This window comes from Drosophila persimilis, unplaced genomic scaffold, assembly GCF_003286085.1.
Source record: "Drosophila persimilis strain 14011-0111.01,24,50 unplaced genomic scaffold, DperRS2 tig00000715-arrow-arrow-pilon, whole genome shotgun sequence".
NCBI lineage: Eukaryota > Metazoa > Arthropoda > Insecta > Diptera > Drosophilidae > Drosophila > Drosophila persimilis.
The window spans coordinates 1,090,550-1,110,708 of NW_020825343.1; the positions used below are offsets into that span (position 1 = coordinate 1,090,550).

General features: G+C 47.2%; 1 protein-coding gene across 1 annotated transcript in view; it reads right to left on the reverse strand.

Annotated features, from left to right (window-relative positions):
- LOC6602179 (MOXD1 homolog 2) overlaps positions 1 to 20,159 on the reverse strand; it is a 130,320-nt gene that overhangs the window by 65,427 nt on the left and 44,734 nt on the right. The window contains exon 2 of the mRNA XM_002027183.2: positions 371 to 1,255. Coding sequence (XP_002027219.2) covers positions 371 to 925 — 555 coding nt within the window. The 5' untranslated portion in view covers positions 926 to 1,255. The remainder of the gene's footprint in view (positions 1 to 370; positions 1,256 to 20,159) is intronic.

Consider the following 20,159-nt stretch of genomic DNA (forward strand, 5'->3'; position numbering starts at 1 on the left):
TACAATCCAAGTTGAGTGGCAAAATGTTTTTCTTGTGTATTTTTCATACAACATATTTATCAACCAGCGAGAGCCCTGGGAAGAAGACTTTTGCGGGAATAAATTGGATGATATTAGGGCGACAACTTTTCATTTAGTTGGGCAGAAGATGGGGATGACCAGTCGGGGGAGTCGGCTATCGGGAGTCGGGAGTCCGGACTCCAGGCTGGCCTTAATTTCCGGCCACACGCATTGGGAAAATGAAAATGTTAGGCCATGGAATGAAAAATCGTTGGGCCCTCGCACCGCTACTGCTCTTTTCTTTTCTTTTCTTTTCCTTTTTGTTTCCTTTCTTTTTTTTTGTGTGTGTGTTTTTTTGCGCTTCACTTACCTGAAAATAGGTTTGACCCTTGTCCACCCAACCGATGGCCATATCGGCACCAGCCAGATTCCCATCGGGCGAGAACCCGAAGCCGACATAGCCGAGTGTACGTGCTTGTATTTCGAATGTTATATCCTGATTAATGATTTGCCAGAGTATGCGAAAATCCTCATTCAAATCGATGGCATGATCCCAAATGGGTGTTGCCCCACCGCTGTTGGGTCCAGATGCTGCTGCTGTTTTGTTGCTGCCGCTGCCGCTGCTGCTGCGACTGCCTGCCTGGGCTCCATCGAGGAGCAGCAGAAGGAGCAGCAACAAGAGGCTGGACGTGTGGCAGGATATAAAACATGTGATTAACGATGACCGCCTTGAACTTGAATGTGTTGCTGGAGAGGAGGCGATGGGTCTTCTGTGTGATGATGTTTCTCCAGAGATGCTGTAGCTGAGTGCCACTGCCGATGCCGCTGCTGCTGCTGCTGCTTGTGCTTTTCTGCTTTGTGCCATTTTGTGCTGCTTGAACTCTAGCAAATAGTTGTGATTACTTTTCTTGTTCCACGTTGACATTTATTGCTCTCAAAATCACTCGCTGGACGCTCCTCTCCGGTCCGGTCCGGTCCAGTCCGCTCCGGTCCGCTCCGTTCGGTCGGTAATTACGCAACTGCTTTTGGCCTTTTGTGAGCGCTTTCTTAGCCTGGTTTTGTGCTGCTGCCGTCTGCCTGTGCTGTCCGCTTTCTTTGGTGTTATCACAGTTACGATTATTTATTTAAGCAATTTTACTTTCGTTCGTCTGCTTCCTGTTTCCGATCTGCTGCTGCTGCTGCTGCTGGCCGCTCATTAGTTTCGCTTGTCACACAAACAAAGCCCAAGCAAAGCTCCTCTTCTGTCGGATGCAATCTGAAAAAGGGAAGAGAAGAGAAAAAAATGTTATATAATTGCTATAATTTGTTGTCGGCTATATAATAGTTGAAAGAACTCGATGGCTTCCCGTCTCCTTTTGCCACTGGCACTGCCTTCTGCCACTGCCTTCTGCCTGCCTTCTTTCGTGTTGCAATGTTTAAACGCATATAATTACATAAATTATGAACCGGTATCTATGAGATACACATCCCCTCAAACAGCAGACAACACCACACCACAACAGGCAGACGGACAGACGGGCAGATGGACAGATGGACATTATAGTTGACGTCTCTCATGTCTATCTTGAGGTTCAATTTTCTTGCTTTTTACTGCTGTGGCTCTGGCTCTTCGTCGGCGAGTTCGTCAACATTTTCCTCGAAGCGTTAATTAGCCTGGTCACGCAGTTTTCCACAGAATGTACATGGGTATAGATAACTGTGTGTATGTTTGGTCGGAAGACCAAATTGCTGTGCCTCCAGTGAGCAGCGACATTCAAGTCGAGGAAGACACTTACATTTGGGGAAATATCCACAAGAGCCCATCACCATTTCCACCAAGTATCGAGGGAGTTTTAATAAAAAACTCTTTGCCAAAAAAAATCAACTGAAGGATTCCTTAGCTTGAAATCTGGCACCAGCAAACCGCTCCCTCGAGTTCCCATGTCTCCAGTCGACCATTACGCGGGGACAGAGTAGACGAGAGACGGGTAGAGATTCTCTCAGAGATTCCTTCCCTTTCGCCCATTTACAGTATTTGAATGACTAATTTCGCTGTGTGCCCCACCCCCAACACCACCACCACCACCAGCACCACCACCGTCTCTTGTATCTCTCACACGCAATTAGTGCGTGGCTTCTTGGTCAAAGCAAATCGAAGATAATTACAGCTTGTCATAATTTTAATGAAGAAGGTCGCTCAGAAGTGAACCCGAGTCAAGTCTGTGGTTCCCAGTCAAGTGAAGGGCGAGGCGAGGCGAGCCGAGGACTTGGACTTGGACTCGGACTGGGACTCGGTCTTGGTATCGGTCTCGGCCTCTCAGGTCGGGGCCATGGGATTTATTGTATTAAATCGGTCGTGGCTTAGCCAAGTGGGGCCGGCGACGGGTGCGGGTGCGGGTGCGGGGGACCACAAGCGCCGTCCCTCTGTAGCTTGTGTCCGTATCCGTGTCCGTGTCCGTGTCCGTCTCTGTCTCCGGCTAGCTCTCCGCCTTTGCCTTCGCCCTCGCTCTCGCCTTTGCCGCAGCTGTCTGCGCATATTTGGTGTGCGGTTACATTTGATTACATGCCAAAAGTGCTCGCCCCCCTCTCGCCACCCGCACGCCTCCTGGGCCACACCTCCTCCTTCCAGATCTCCTCCAGCCCTCCAGCCCCCCCACCCACACACACCCACACCCACACCCACAGAAATCTTTAATTTGACGTCGGCGTTTTGGTAAATGTCAAATGCTTGGTAATTTGTTATAAATAGCCAACTTCCGCTAGCTACATTTTGTATCTGAATCTGTGTATCTGTATCTGTGTGTGTGTGTGTGTGTGTGCGTTGTGTACTTCATGGATACTGGAAATGTATTTGCGCTAATTCCGAGCGCTTAGTCGCGTGTTCAAAGTTGACAAAGGTCAACAAACGCCAGAGCAAACAGAGAAATTGAAAGGCCCACGGAAAGCGGAAAACGGAAAATGAATTTGTTGGAAAAACAGCTGGGCGGCACATCGAACACGTCACACCCTCTGAAAGATAGAGTATCTTTTGGCAATGCGATAAAAGATACAACAATCTGTGCCTAATGTTGACCAATAAAAATAAACCTTAGGAAGTCCTTAAATATCTGAATGGCACGAGTATTGCCGCAACAAATGTATCTGGAAGATAGCAGTCAAAATATCTAGTAGATTCCAATGGTTTATTTATAGGTGACTTTTATGCTCCACTTCCTTCCTTCCTTTCCATCTCTCTCTCTCTCTCTCTTGCTCTCTTGCGTTTGCTGTTATCAAAAATGTATCCGAAAGATACACAATAATAATAAGAACCCCCCGTCGCCGTTGGAGCGAAGGGAGCTTTACATGCTGTTGTTGTTTGTTGTTTGTTGTTTGTTGCTGCTGCTGCTGCTTCTGCGGATGTTGCTCTTACTGTTGTTGCTGTGGATGTTGTGGATGGCGCTGAGTGACGGCCGGCAACGTTAAATGACGTTGATTATAATTATGCGGACTTGTACTTTGTGCTACACAGAGAGGGCCACGGGGCTACGGAGCTTCGACTGCCCTCTGTATCTGGTAGATACTGTTTTTGCTGCTGCTGCTGCTGCTGCTGCTGTTGTTGGTTATTATTATTGCTGTCGTCATCATCGTCGTAGCCTTCGATGTGCAGCCGAAGAGCTGCCGTTGATGGGGCGGTCAGATGAATGATGTCTCTTAAATACAGACCGAGGCCATAGCCCAAGCCCAAGTCCAAGCCCGAGCCCGAGCAAAGGCGAGGCCAATCGTCCTCATCATCATGATTGTTGTTGCCTGTTGTCGTCGTCAGTAACAGCAGCAGCAGCAGCAGCCGTAAAATTCAAGCCAATTTAGCCTGAGGGGCAGGTCCGGCAGGTTCTCCTTTTTTTTTTTTGTTGCTGCCTTGCTCATTTTTGTTATTTTTGTAGCCTGGACTGGACTGGACTGCACAGCATGTTGCCCAAGACGACATTCATAAGTACAAGTGCTTCTCAGTGGCTCCTTCAACACTGAAGACGAGAGCGTGAGGAGAGGAGCCTCGGAGGAATGGCATGCCTTCAGCAAAGCTAAACTTCAGCGTCTATCTCCCAGTACAGACATCCCTGTCTTTTATCCCTAGAACGTTTCGGTCTTCTTTCGGAGGGATCTTCGCTGTTCGCGTGAGTCGCACCTGAAGAATTTCGGTGGAGCATTCTTCCTTCCGCCTATCGATATGTCACGTTGCCATCTCTACGGAACCTTTTTCCGTTCTTGCGAGAGGGAGAGCGAGCACCACGGAGACGGAGGACATTCATAAGTACAAGTGCTCTTGGGCCCCGGCTCGTATAATATTATTACTTGGCGAATTAACTACAACGAAAGGAAAACAAACACAAAACTTGAAGATTGCTCTGCCGCTTGCAACTGGCTCGAGACCTGGGCCTGAGCCTGGGCCTGGGTTTGGGTTTGGGTTTGGGTTCGGGGCCGCTAAAAGGCACGAAATGGCTTCCGTAGACACATTAGTCGCTTTTACACAGAAACAGCCAGACCAGACAGAACACGGACAGAGGATGGTTCCCCAGTTCCCCCCACCGCGCCGATGGTTGAGCGCAAAAAAGATGCAACTGAATGGGGCATATAAAAGGCCTTCCCAAGCGCCGCGGCACACACACAACAAGAGGCAAAAGAAGCGGAAAGAAAGAATGAAGCGAACAGAAAGGCACAGAGAAAAGCAGAGAAAAGAAAAAAATGAATACAAGTCAAAGACTTTGTCCAATGGTTTTCCATCATTGCACGATTTGTAGATGAGGCGCAAAGAGAGTGTGGCATGGATGGGGCAGGTACGGGGACGGGGACGGGGACAGGGACTGTGGCTGCTGCTGGTGCTGCTGCTGCTTCTGTATCCCCCAGCCGACGACGGACAACGACATTGATGAGGATGTTTTTTGCTGGTGGCACAGTGGCACAAGCACTGGAACAGCAGTTGCTGCTTGGGGTTGGGATGGGAATAGAAGAAGATCCCCATCTATTGAAAGGGAGAAGAACCATTTAAAGCTGTATCTGTATCTCATACGCAATTCATTCCAGCTTCTTTTTCTGATTTCCGTTCTAATTGCAATATTTAGCCAATTCATTCACACTCTCTCTCTCTCTCTCTCTCTTTCTAACGGATCCATTCTGATCTGTGCGAAATATTTGTATTCCTTTCACCTTCCATTGCTCGCTCTCTCTCTCTTGGGGGTAATCGATGGCTTTCACATTTTAATATCTCTCACCAAAATGGAATTCAATGAATCGATGCCCATGCCCCCCTCCACCCCATCCGACACTGCCTGGGCGATGTGTAATTAGTGAATTTTGGCACATTTCCATTCAATTCCCAGAGATACATACTTTCTAATCCCATCCGAATCGCAGTGTTCAGAGTGCGGGCAATTTATATCGAGAGAGAGAGAGAGAGACTGGGGGACTCCCGGCGACCGCAATGTATGTTTTCATTTAGCAGATACAAGCTGCAAGTACACACACGGCGAGATGCTACCGTCATCAGCAGCATCATCATCGTCACCATCATCATCGTGCTCATCGAAGATGCTTCATCATGTGGCAGCAGCAACGCAGAGAGCCAACAACAGCAACAGCAGCAGCACTCAGCCTGCTCTGCGGTTTACTGCCGCTTGATTATAAATGTACTCGTAGTACCAGGCGACTTGTATGACATGTAAGTTGCTGGATACCCGTGCATCCGTGTGCCCCACGTTGCATGTGTGTGGTTGTCACTGCACCTGTCATCCTCTCGCTCTCTGTGGCAAAAATTGCCAGAGCCAGAGGGGCACAAAATTATTATTTATCTTCGGCAGCGGCAACGGCAACGGCAACGGCAGCAAGGTCTTTCAGCTCCGACTTCCAACTGGGGAATTCAGGGATATATATATACAAGTATACATACATATATATGTACGTATGTATATATATCCCTGGGTCCCCACTAATTACTGCACATCATTTGCTTACTCGAGTGCCTCTTCTGCTGCTGCTGCTGCTGCTGCTGCCGACCCCTGTCTCCAGTCTCCTGTCTCCAGTCCCCATCTTCTTCTGCCGCCTTGCAGATTTAATTGAGTAAAAAAATTGACTAATTAGAGTGAGTCCAAAGCACTTGGCCCGGCTACTTGCCGCAAGCGCATGGCCCCTGAACACGGGGGGAAAAAAATTATATATAAAACAAGTCTGGGACTGGGCTTTGGCTTTGGCTTTGGCTTTGGCTTCAGCCTGGGACTACCTGTTCTCATTTATTAAGGCCTGGTCAAGAGCGGTTTGAATCAAAACTGCGCCCGACTCGCGACTCAACCCCATCCACATCCCCATACCCATCCCAAGGTTCCTCCTTGCCGTCGTCGTCCGTCGTCCGTCGTCCATCGTGTGTCGTCTTCGTATTTAATGATCATTAAACAAGCTGGCAGCCAATTGCACTAAAAGCTGCAGGCTACTGCAAGGAGGAGTGGCTGTGCCTGTGCCCCAGCACCAGGCCCAGACGCCGCACAGTGGGCTGGGATGGCAGGTGTTGAAAAGATACATACATATCTTCAGAAATAAGTGCACGAAAGGCATCCTCTATCATATAGTAGTAGTATTTCTGTGATGGAATAAAACTCTTTATTCTTAGCCACTTTTAGCCCCGATCCATACCACTGTGCCGCTATCGGGCTCTCTTTGGCTGATGAAAACTATTAGAGAAGGCTGCTGTGGAAGGGGCAGAGTGGCAGAGAGGCAGAGAGGCAGAGGCGGAGGCTGAAGGCATCCAAGAGCTGCAAAGTGGCTGCCTTTTTGTAAATTGCACCGACATTCCAGGCAGTTCTTGTCCTCTACTGTCGGCTCTCCTGTTCGGTGTCCTGTCCTTTGCGCGCAATTTAAATAATCATAAAAAATAATAATTCGTTCTATTGGATGCATCCCATCTCCCTTTGCTGCCATCGCTGCCATTGCTGCCTGTTGATTATTATAGCCTGGGTAATATCTTTTGCTCGTTAGCAATTTTCGTTTCAAATAAATAGTAATTAGTGTGCCAAAAAGAGTTTGTTCTCTTTGGGATGCCAGTAGCAAGTGGCCAGTAGCCAGTAGCCACACCTCCACCCGTCCACCCGTCCACCCGTCCTCCTCTTGAATTTCCCTCCTCCCACCTGGAAAAACTATTGCACAAAGCACTCTTTCAGCACTTTGCTGACGTTCCTCTGTTTTGGGCACTTTTATTTGACATTTTTCATTAAACACGAAATGAAAAAGGTTTTCTTCTGCTGGAGGTGGCATGCGGGGCGACATGGGGGTGTGGCAAGGGGTACTGTCGGCCTCAGAGTTGCGTTGACATAACATTTTTGTATAGTTGCTCAACCCCCCTGCCCACTGCCCCCTACCCACGCCCAAACTCCTCCTCCTCCTTCTCCTGAACCTCTCAACCGCTTTGGCATGAAAGTTTGAAGGCATCTGGGGAAATATGTCAGCCTTGTTTAAGTTTTTAACATTTTCGACTGGGCAGAAAGGCAGCAGCAGCAGCAGCAGCAGCAGCAGCAGAGGAGTGGGGTTGGGGAGCTGAAGCAATGGGGGGCGGATTGCTATTTACTCTAGCATAATTGGCTTGTCGGCATAGTTATAGAAAAGTTCTACTTTGGGTGCAATTGGATTAAATGAATGGATATATAAACACACCCGGAGATAGATAGATACACTCTCTCTCCATAAAGATACATGCAGATGGTAGATGGAAGACGCAAAAGTTTGAGCAGCTCTTTTGCCTAACGAAAGGCAAACAAAGAGTACAACTTTTGCCGCTTAACGGGAAAGATATATCACCAGATCATTAGAGATGCAGATACAATTCACACAAAAGTTTCAGACATCATTTAGCTGGGAAATCTTTAAAAGATATCGATCTTAGCTCTCCCATCAGACGTTAATATATCTATCATAAGCCCTGAACCTATCGCCCTTAGTCAATGGATGATTGATGGGAGGGAAAAGGCTCTCTGCAGGTCAACGAGGGGTTAATTTGGCAACTCCTTGGGGTGTCCGTGTGTATCCTCTCTCCCTCTCTCTCTTGGCTCTGGATATTCTTTAGCATGGGAGCCATCCTATCTTCGTTTGAAATTGGGTGCAATATCTCCTTGGTCTCTGGGACTGGCTCTTTAAGCTTGGTTTACTTTTGGCCTTGTTTGCTTTTGTTAGCCTGGCCAAATGGGATGCACAAATATCTGGAGAAAGCTTCAAGCTGCTGCTCCCCCTTGCCCACTCCCCATTCCCCATTCCCCTTCTCTGCCGGTTGTGTGTCATCTTTTTGGCTTATCAGCTGCGCATCATAAAATTTGCCTCTTGCTCGCTCATCTCCGTCTCTCTTTGCCCTGCTCCCCTCTCTTTGGTGGCTCTTCTAGCTTTTCCTCATTTCTGCAATTGGAAAACTCCATTCACTTTTTCCGCCAGCTCTCTTGCCCCCCACTCCCTCTCCCTCTCACTCTCCCCCCTGTTGCTGTTGGAGCATCATCTTCTTCTCCTCCTGCTGCTGCTGTTGCTCTATTCCCAGCCGAAAACTTTCTTTTGTTTCTGTCTAAAAGTCGGGACCCCTTTACAGAGCTATCTCTGTCTCTATCTCCCTCTCTCTTTCGCACTGCTCACTATTTGTAGTTGTTTGTTTGTGTGTGTTTTTTTCTCTTTTTTTTCGTTTGGACCAACAGCAAGTGAATTTTCTCATTTTGCACTTGATATTGTTGCCGCTTTTTGCAGGCTCTGCCTCTGCCTCTGCCTGGGAAATGCCTTTGCCTCTGCCTTTAGCTGTTGCCTTGTTTTTTAACTTATTTCCACAGTACTCTACACCCCCCCGTTTGGCGCCCACACCCACCCAACCCCGCTCTTCTGCACCGTTCAGTGTCTGCGTGTTGCTGCCTTTTGCATCATTTTTTGAAGGTAGGAAATTTAATCTCAAAGTCGTCATCGTCAACGCCGCTATCGTCGTCGTCGTCGTCGTCGTCCTCGTCCTCGTCGTCGTCGTTGTCCTGTACCTCCTGTAGTCCTTGTCACCGAAAATATTTAATTAATTTTTCGAATTTTAATTAAAAACTTTTCCGTTGCGTTACGTCATCAGGCGCTGCATCCGCAGATCGCCCCACCCCGCCACCCCCCCGTACGGAGGCGTCTTCTAGGCCGCTACTTGGTTACTTTTTACCATTTTATTGGTTTAAGTAGCAGCCAAAACGAAGAATATTTGTTACCCAGGTGAAACCGAAGACAACAACTCTTCTGCCTCCGCCCCACCTCCGCCCACTCGCTGGGCCATCAATCAATTTGCTAAAGAGCCAGAGAGGAGCACAGAGCAGCGGCTGGGGCAGGGCAGGGGGCAGTCCCCACCAAAAGTCCATTCCAATAAACATAAAGCAAACACTTAATTGTCTGTCAGCGTTAACAAACCGACAACACAAATATCATATGACCAGAGAGAGAGAGAGAGAAGGAGGGAGGGAGGGAGGGAGGGAGGGAGGGAGGGAGGGAGTGAGGAGTCCCTTCTGGTCCCTTCTCGTCTCTCCCTTTGGTTGTTCCATAAGCAGACAGACACACACATATATCACCTGCTGCGCACAGATATGTATGTTTTTTTTTGTGTTTCCACAAAACTTGTAAGAGATGCCAACTGGCTGATAGGCCCAGACTCTCGTATTCCAAAACCAAAACCAAAGCAAAAGCAAAAGCAAAACTCTCCTGGCATGGCATGCATTTTGTTGTTATCTGTGACAAAGATCTCTTGGCCATTAAATTAACACTTAATGACTTGTGTGTGCGTGTGTGTGCGCCTGTGTGTGCGCCTGTGTGTGTGTGTGTAGGTGCGCGTCAGAGATGACTAAAGGAAAAACGAAGAAAACGACGACGAAGACCACTCTCTGCAGCAGCCACACATCATTAAGAGACAGCAGGGAGGCGGTACCCAGGGCTTTCGTTACTTCTGCTGGATGCTGCTGCCTCTGCCGCTGCCCCTCTTTGATACTCTACAAAAGGTTCGGGGCATGCCGCCTGATGACTTTGTTAGCCCTTCGCCTGAATAGAGAGTTGGCCCTAAGAATGGCACAAAAGGCCCAAAGGATCCGCACAAAAGATGCCTGTCTATGGGAACACACCTTGCCCTGCCTTGCCAGAGCAGGTCTTTTGTTGCACGTTTCGGTTATCATCATGAAAAATGGAATTATGGAGAAAGGAAATGGATTAAATGCGAGCAAGAATATAGTCACAGATCTGATGGGACTGCTGACTGCTCTTTTATCGTGTCTTCCAAAAATTGTTTCTTCAAAAAGGAAAGAAAATTAAGTGAAATCTACAACGGATGCGAGTTTGTATGAAGATAATCAATTTCCAAAATGGGGGATTACCATTATAGCTGGTGTTGTGGGTGTAGGTCTTTGAGAATTGTCCAAAAATTAATTCCCATATTCCACATATAAGAATTTATGGAATTATAGCCAACTCCATCTCCCTCTGTGGTATTCCAACTGATCCTTCGTCTGATTTATTGCCAGCAACAGCAATCAGCAACCAATCCCCATCAGAAATTGAAATCCTAGAGCTTAGTTCTCGGATTTCTCCGCCACACAGAAAGACAGAGAGCGAGAGAGAGAGAGAGGGAGAGTATCGGAGCTTCGTTGTCTTTGATCGGTTCAGGGGTTGGGGGAGGAGGGGCGAATATCTTTCTGATTCCATCTCATTTGTATCTACATCTCATCCGGAGTACGGAGTAGTATCTTGTTTGCAGCCATAAGTTCTCAAATTGTTTTTAGACTGACAAAATAAATGATGACAGGCGGCACGGCACGGCACGGCCCGGCACGGCGGCTTTATCGCTCTCCTCTCCCCATGCTCCTAAGTTGTTCTAATTTTTTGTTCGCTCGTTCCCCACGAGATCTCTTTAATAGAGCGGGAGGGGGGGTGATGGTTACATGCTTATATGTTAGATGAATAGATAAATATGTTTTGGGACATACTTGGAAATGGCGTTTCAGAGAAGCATTCGATGGGCGATCGCCACGGAGTGGGGGCTGTTGGGGCTGTTGGGGCGGCTGGGGGACGGGCAGTCGTGTGGGCAGAAGTGGAACAAAATTTTATGTTTCTCACTTAATTTGTTATTGTCGCCTGGGAATGGGCGAGAGAGAACTAACAAACAAATTTCCTGCCATTACAAATGTTCTTCTTTGTTGGACTTTTAAATATTTTTATGATTATTTAAATGTGATGTGCGGTGTATGTGTGTGAGTGTGTGAGTGTGTGTGTGTGTGTGTTTGTTGGGGAATTAATTAATCGCTAAGGAATGTGGCAAGTGTGGCATAAACACAAAATCGTAGGTATTTCATCTCGAATCAAAGGAGCCACACCGCAGGGGAGGGGAGGCAGACATGCGGGTGGTGAGAAATTTATTGCATAATTGAGCAGGACGAAAACCCTGTGGAAGGTCCGCCCCGGTGTCTGGTTTGCTTTACAGCCGCCTGGGATATGGAAGATCCTTCACCTGGGCTTCGCTTCCGATATTCCGATATTTATGGGCCTGTGGCAAGCCTCAAAACGGAAGAGGGGGACGGCGGACTGGGGTATGCGTGCGACGTGCTTTCGTTTTGTTTAATTAAGTAGCATAACAGTAAACAAATTAATTTCAATATTAACAAAGAAGATTATTGGAAAATCTCTCTCGCATTATTTACAATGTTGAATGACAAAACAAATAAATTATTAATTTTCCGAAAGAGCACAGAGCCCAGCGTTGCACATGCCACAGTCTCTCTCCATGACAATGCAGAATATTAACGTCTGTGAGGGAGGGAGGGAAAGAGGGAGTGTGGGTGGGGGGGTGGTTTTGGCCGGGTAGGGAATGTGCACAAAGCACTCATTTGAGTGTAAACATTTTGTATGATTACAACTTCGGTTACCGTTTTAATTGTCCATGCCACAAGGCTGTCGAGGAGCAACCACCCAAGCAATTCCGCCCACTCATCCATCCATCTATCCATCCCATCGCACAACCACCCACCCACCCCTACTGCAAGGCATTTTCCTCAATGTCATGCTCTGCCACAGGAGACGGGGACTGGGGGACTGAAGGGAGCGAACCACGTCTGAATGGGGGAAATGTAGCTTGAAAACTGTGGCCTTTGTCGGCGTGGAGCTAAACTTGGCTTAGCCAATATGACAACATCTGGGAGAGAGCAGTGCGGAGAGGGCGGGTAGCGGGTAGCGGGTGGCAGGAGTAGGGTCCTCGTCCTCCCAAGGGTACGCTTTGCCTGATGATGGAAAAGCAAGTCACTTGTTGAAAGGGTTGCAAAATAATGAAACAATTGCTAACAGGGATTAAATGAGCGAGAAGACCGGCGAGAGAGTGCAGGGGCAGGCATAATTGCCTTTGCCTTTGCCTTTGCCTTTGCCTTTGCCTTTGCCACTCCCCATCGATTGAGGAGAAGGCTATGTTTGTGGCAGAATTAAAAGATAATTTTAAAGTCCCGATAAAACTCTACTAAATCCATGAGGAGACGCCCCTCAAGATGTCTATTCAAACATTTACTCTTCACTTAGCCGCCTGCAGATGCTCCCCATAGATTCTCCCTCGACTTGAGCCATTTTTCAAGCACCTTTGCCCCCCCCTTTGCCTTCATACAGCATGCCATACCATTCATAAATGGCCTGATCTCTTGTCATCATATGCTTGAACCTCTCTCTGGCTCGGGCTCTGGCTCTGGCATCCTCGAAGACATTTTGCAAGACTTCAGAAGAGCTCTTGTTCCTCTTGACCTTGCCGCCCTCGCCCTCTCTGTGTGTGGGTCACCTTCTCGACTGCTGCTGACATGAGACATGGGAGGGGGCTGAAAAAGTGCTTGGCAAACAATTAATAAAGCTCAATGTCGGTTAAGTCCTTGTAATAAACCAAAAACCTTAAGCTAGACAATTAAAGCCCAAAGCCCTGTGGATCGCTTTCGAATGGGGGCTGTCAAAGCCAGTGACGAGATATTGAACACACACAGACACAGACACACAGGCACACAGACACACGGACAGAGATAAAGAGAGAGTGAATCAGGATAGTCCTCTCTCTCTGTCTATATAGAGCGGAAATCTTTGGCTCATTTAAAAAATTAACTTGCAAGCACTACCGCGTCCCACTGCCCCCTTCCGTACCTTTGCCTGGTGGCAGACACAAAAGCGATTTATTGGCCACGCAAGATAAATGGGAAAATGTTTACAGTTTCCCCGCGACCACTGCTTTTACCTCCCTCCCCCCTCCCCCCCCTGCCACTCCTCTTTTGCGGAAAACGAAATGTAAGCATTTTCCGTTAAGGTTTTTCTTCTTGTTTTTTTTTTTTTTTGGTCGAAAAACTTTCGGCAGGTTTTTGGTTCTTTTACTCTCGTTTTTTGTTGTTGCTACACATGCGATAAAAATTGCTCAAATAAACTGGGGAAAACTGATGGAAAGGACAGCACCAGGAGAGCCAGGAGAACCAGGAAGGCGGGGTGGGGGGTGTCCAGGGCAGGGCAGGGCAGGGCAGGGCAGGGCAGGGCACGGCAGCGATTTCACTGAGCGACAGGGGGGAGGCGGTGACGGCGGGACTGCAGCAAAAACATCATTAGCATTACCAAATAAATCACATCCGTTTTTCAGACACACCAAGTCGTCCGAAATGTGTGATGGCCAGGGGCAGGGCGGGTGGGGTGGCCAATTCAGCCAAAAAATAAAAATGATAACAAGTGGAGGGGTGGCGGGCGGCGAATATTCGGGAGTAGGCAAAGGCAGGATATGACTAGAGGATACTCTCTACAGCTGGAAGAAGGGCTCAACAGATTCGCACTCGCATCGTATCCCTGGGCTATCCCTTGGGGCATTCTTCTTCAAAGATCCTATTCCGAGTGCTTGTATTCCTAGGGCCCGGCTCTCTCAGGAGTGCTGGCATGCCCTGCGCGTACCCTCTAGTCATATGTGTGGCCTAGCCGTGTGTTGTATGGAAAGGATAAAAGCTTTGAACACCGGAGTGCAATAAATTTCTCTCGTGACGAGCATAAAACTTTTTAAACACAGAAAGAGGCAGAGAGAGAGCAGGAGAGCGAGAGAGAGCGATAGAGGGGGCGATAGAGGGAGACAAGCAAACACAAGGGCAAGCGGCAAGTTCCGCTTAAATTCCTCGCCACACACAGATACACTGTTCTCTGCAGCAGCAACAGCAGCAGCAGCAGCAGCACACATGTGGCAGTGGCAGTGGCAGTGTCAGTGGCTGTGTGCACTCGCTCGCTGTTTGCTTGCCTCTCGGATACGCTTTCCCCTTTTATTCTTTTTGCTCTCTTTCTCGCTTTTATTTGTGTGCATCAGTTTGGATTTTGTGGTTTGATCCTGCATCCTCTTTCGGTCATCCCTCAGCGTCGTCTCCGTCGTCTCTGTCGTGGCTCCACCGATGATAAAGTATGCCAACTGTCAGCCTGCCCCCCTTCATGGCACGCCCACCATCTCGACGGGTCCCTGCCTCTGCCTAGCCGGCAATACATCAGTTCAGCAACTTTGCTCAATAAATTTTGCTGCACAGCACAGCAGAGCACAGCGCTCAGAAAGCGGCGCCCCGCAGTATGCTATGATTTTCAGCGAAGAGCAGGATATACAGGATGTTGAGAGGAGACACAGATAGAGATAGAGAGAGAGACAGAGAAAGAGACGGGAGCTGGTGGCCTAAACAAGTTGCTTACTACCAGGCGATGGGTGTTTAGAATGGGAACAGGATTCGAATGGGCGATTACCTGGCCAGACATTTTCCTAGAAACTCAAGAGTGAAAGGTTCTCCAAAGGAGGTACATCGGTAGCTATCGCATTTCTTAAGCCCTCGCCAAATCCTTCATCTGTGAGGAGCTTTTCCGTTTCCCTAAACGGAAGCTCCCCCAATCGCTACCCTGTACTCCAAGGGGGCATGAAATTTAAACAAGTTTTGTAACAACATGAAACGTTTACATTGTTTGACCACGGGCCGAGCGAGAGACTAGGACTTTGGGGCTGTTTAACACAGAGCCAAACACAGACACACACACACACACACACACAAACAAACTCGCGGGAGCAGTCCCCCTCATCTCAACACGTCCTTCCCAAGACCACACACAGCCTGACCAATCTGACCATCCTGCGTCCTGTTTGTGTCCCGTCACAGTGGCAAATTTTATTGTTGCTCCTGCTGGGTAGGGGATTGGGAACGGGGAAGGGGGACGGTGACGGTGACGGTGACGGGGCCTGGGCCTGGGCCTGGGCCTGGCTGTCTGTGGAAAAATCTGCATTGGACATAAATGTCAACACCCGAAGAGGCAGCAGCAGCAGCACATTGCAGGAGGGAGGGCGTGCAGGAATTCCAGGAAGAGAGAGATTTCCCTCCGTGTGTCGTGTGTGTGTGTGTGTGTGGTGCTGTCTAAACCAATCTGCAATCAGCTGCAGCTTTGGCCGGGTCCAGGTCCTGGTCGTATCTTAATTTTTGGGCAGTGCGCTGCTGCCTTTGACGATGCGGGGAAACGGCCCCAAAAGATGCATTCGAGAGTGGCTTCCAAACGTTGCAGACATTTTTGGCCAATTGGCGAAATGGGTCAACCGAAATAAGCGCTCCAGCTCCAGCTCCACTCCTGTCCTCCCCCCCCCATGGCCAGGGCCAGGCCATGTGGCTGTCGTTCTCGTCCTCGTACGATAGTTGTCGTTGCAATTGATTGAATACGTGATGTCCATGCAAAAAACAAACTTAAACTCCCCCCGCGCTGGTGGATTCACGATTTCAGGATTTCACCCATTTTGAAACGAAAAGTGGTTTTAAAAACGAAATTGCCGGCGGAACTGTTTGCACATTTTTAATCAATAATAAAAGGAGAGTTCGAGTAGCCAGAGAGAGTAGGTGTAGAAGCAGTAGAATGGGCATTTGGCGTGTCTAGGCCTGGTCTCGGACTCGGGCTCCGACTCGGGCTGCAATCAGTTACGACCATCGGCCCATAGCATAGAGCAGGCGGAAGGAGCGGACGCGAACGAGGTCAATCCTTTGCCAAGACCCCGTCCCATCCCCGGCCCCGTCCGCGTTCCGTGCCACACCGATACTTCCGATTGGTACAGCATATTCAATTAAGCAATTGAACAATTATCATAATTTTCAATAAGTTATGACTAAATGATTATTTTGGGGCCTCATTCCGCGGTAGCAAATCGATTGGAAATGCCCCAACTTTTTCGCTGCGGAAAGGGGCAGGGAAAATGTTTTTGTGTGGAATGCCACCTCAGAATGCACCGCAGATTATCCACAGAATGTGACCCCCACACCTTCAATTCAATTCTGCGTATCTGCCCATCTGTCTGTCTGGGTCTCGATTCATAATTTATGTGAAAAAATACCAACAATATATTGTTACCAAATTCATAACAAAAATAAAAAAAAAAAAAAAACGTGGCGAAATGTGGTGGAAAATGATGCTTGGAATGGTGTACATATCATCGATTATTGTGCATATTCATGGGCTAATTGTTAATTAAAATTTAAATCGAAATGAGAAACTCGGTTTTGGGCTTTCGAAGCAATTTGCAAGCCTCGACATTTAATTTATTTATATTAAAAGCGAGACACAGCCAACGAGAGAGGGAGAGAAAGAGAGCTTAAAAATTGAATTTATTATTTAAAAATTCCTTATAAATCTATAAAGTTTCTCTGGAGAAACAGAGCGAGAGAGAGAGAGCGAGAGCGAGAGAGAGGCAGAGACAATGCGTAAATTGAATAAATTTGCGTTAATTGTTGTTGCGCACCTGTGTCCTGGGTGTCCTGGGTGTTCTGGGTGGCCTGGGGACCTCCTCTGATCGTCGTGCGGTCGATTTGTGGCATATGAAAAAATATTAAGTGGCACCTTCATGCCACAGGCCCTGCCCCCTTGCCCCACCCTGTCCGCTTGGTCGCTTGCCCCTCTGGTCACATTGTCTGCCCTTTGACATGCAATATATAATTTTTATGCCATGGAGGAGGCCAGCTCTCTCGACTCAAACCCCAAAAACCCCAAACCGAAGCGAACTGAAGCTCATCCCAGATGCTACTGGCAATTTGTTGTATATTTTCCACTCGCTGTTGTTGTTGTTGTTGTTTTTGTTGTTTTTGTTGCATGGCCAGGCAGTTTAATTAATTTACATGGAATTTACAGCAACAACAACAACAACAAGGCACAAGGAGCACGGCACAGGGCACAGGGAGCAGGACTATAACATGCGACATGTGAAAAGTTTAAGCGCGGACAAAAGGTGAAAAATGAAAAATAATCGAATTGACCGACCGACCACGACGCGATACAAAAATGGTCATCGATATATACAGATTCAATATATATGTTTGGACATATACATGTATAGATAAATGCAGGATCAAACGGTGATTCACATGACATCCGACATTTTCTGGTAGCAGAAACGGAGTGGCACCACCACCAAAGCCCGGCAGCCACGTGTCGTGTGTGTTGCATACAATTTTAATTAATGTAACTACAAAATGTTAGGCCACTTCACCTCACCAACCCCACCCCCACCCCTCCCCACCACTATAGGCTATCCCCCAGGCCTTGGGCTCGGGTTTAAAGTTTGACGAATGGCCGATGGCTCCGGGCCGGACAAAACTTTCGAACTTTATTTGTGTTTAGAAAACTGTAAAACTTTAACTACTTGAAATGGGGAGAATAAATAAAACATGCTCTGCTGTCTCTCCCTCTCGGCTGGAGAACCCTTCACAGATATTCTTATCGATTGTGTCGGAAAGGACCCTTGAACATACATAGCTCTCAATCATTAAGCCGTTTGGCATTGTCCGAAATCGCACCATAAATACGTTGCAAAGGGAGGGGGGAAAACACACACAGTAAAACAGTAAAACAGTAAAACAGTAAAACATTTTCATTCATTGCAGGACTTAATCCGCAAGCGGAGCTGGAAAAGTGCAAAAATATTTGGCCAACAAATAATAGCAATCCAAAATCTAAATATAAAATTTTAACAAAAGGACAGACCGACCGGAGCATTTGGCCAAGCATAAAGCAGAAGATTTATTTTTTTTTTTTTTCGTAGGCCAGGGCTACGGCAATGAGTATTTAGCCCGGTTCTGTATCTACTCCACACACCCACACACACACACATATGTTAATGGGGAAGACATTTCTCTATCTGTATCTGTATCTCGGTCTCTGGTTCTGGGTCCTGGGTCCTGGGTCCTGGGTCCTGTTCTGACTGTGTCTCTGTCTCCGGTCCTGTCTGTGGCTCTGTGGCCGTATTCATTTATCAAAAATAATATATTAAATTGCCAACATTGAATGATATTTTAATTTGCATCTTCGTCTGAATGTTTCCTTTTGAATAAAACATTAAAATGTGAACATTTACTCTCTGTCTATGTCAATGTCTGTGTCTGTCTCTCTCTCTCTCTGTGTGCGTGTGTGTGAGTCTCCCTCTTATCTTTATTTATTCAAAAGATAATTTTATGTGTTCCGCAGTCGAAGCATAAAATTACTATGTCGAATATTGTTTGAGCAAATAAAAACGGAACTGAATAAGAGTCACATGCAAAGTGTGGGTGGGGGTGGGTGGATGCTGAGAGGATGGAGAGGCATGCATCACCCAAAAAATGGCTGCCTAACTGTGTGCCTGCCTGTGCGTGTGTGTGTGTGTGTGTGTGTGTGTGTGTGTGGCAGGAAATGCTATGCAGACGATGAGAAAACGGAAACGGCAGCAGGACAAAGTTCATTTACATTTATATGGTCTGCTTACAATGTTAACGCTCGTGTACGAGTACTCGAATATGAGGGCATGTGATGTGCAGTACCTCATCCTCGTCCTCGTCCTCATCCTTATCGTTAGTCCTGTCCACCCCCTCAAACATTATCCAGCCCCCCGTCCCCCGTCCCCCACCCCACCATTCCACTTCCTGGTCATGTTTGAAGAGTCAGTGAAGAGTCAGCCATCCTCTGTTCTATTTGTCTATCTCTCTGCCTTTTGCCAACTGATAATCTTTATTGCAGTGAAATATTTAATTTAATAAAAGCCCAAGCTCCTCCTATTTACAGCTCCCCTCTGCCCATTGCTCTCCGTTCCCACCTCCTATCCGCTCCCTCTGTGCATACATATTTTACAATTTATTTAATTTATAGACTCTTCTTCTCCCTTTTGTTTTTATTGTTTCAGCAGTGGCTGTGTATCTGTGTGTGTGCGTACGAGGAAAAACCAACTCAAAAAAGCGTATAAATGATAAACACGCATAAAATATGCCAAAACAACAATTGAAAAGGAGGGATCAGAGGGCAGGATATAACAGGATTGCTAGCATGCAGCAAGCGAGCCAATAAGCCAGATTTTTGTTGTTCTTGTTGCTGCGAAAGGACATACCGTATACTGACTATCAGAGGCAGATAATTATCCAAAATACACAGATCTAATATATGTACAAGCAGAGTTCAACAGTAAAACATCTAAAACTACAGCTCTTTCCAGACAGTGCCTATGGTTGTTGTTGGATTCTGGGACCGACTCAGCTGCCCAATGCCCAGGAAGAGGCAGAGGAAATCTCAAAAGAGAATTCAAGTACCAGTACCCCGTGCAAGGATGCAAAGGATCCAAATACTGGAATACGATATGGAACTATACTTTCAATAAACCAGAAATAATCAATGCTTTGGCTGATCATCGATTGCTCAGTATAAATGAGAACCGAATACTTATAGTATAGGTACGTATCTTCTATCTTCTCCCTGTCGAGTCCCCCAACTGATCTGCCAGATATTTGGATAGATAGATCATCCGTTCGACGACTCATGCCGACTGAATCCATGACCTACGAAGTATTCATGGACTCATTTCTCAGTTCCCTTTTTTATGGCAAATCATTTGTTGTTGTCATTGTTTCTCTCTCTATCTCTTTCTTGATGCTAGGCAATTTTTTATGATTTTTCATTTTTACAATATTCAGAGCATGAAATTTGCATACAATATTTGTTGTGTGTGTGTGTGTGTGCCCTGGAAAAATTATTATTTGCCGAGTTAGAAAATGTGTCGCGTTATAATCAAAAAACAAAAAAAAAGAAGGAGAAGGAGCAAGCTTGTTGAGGGGGAAATCAGGAGCAGGCGGAGGAGGGGAGTGCAGTTTTTGGTTTTTGGGTTTCGGTTTTTGGCAGCCGACTTGGCG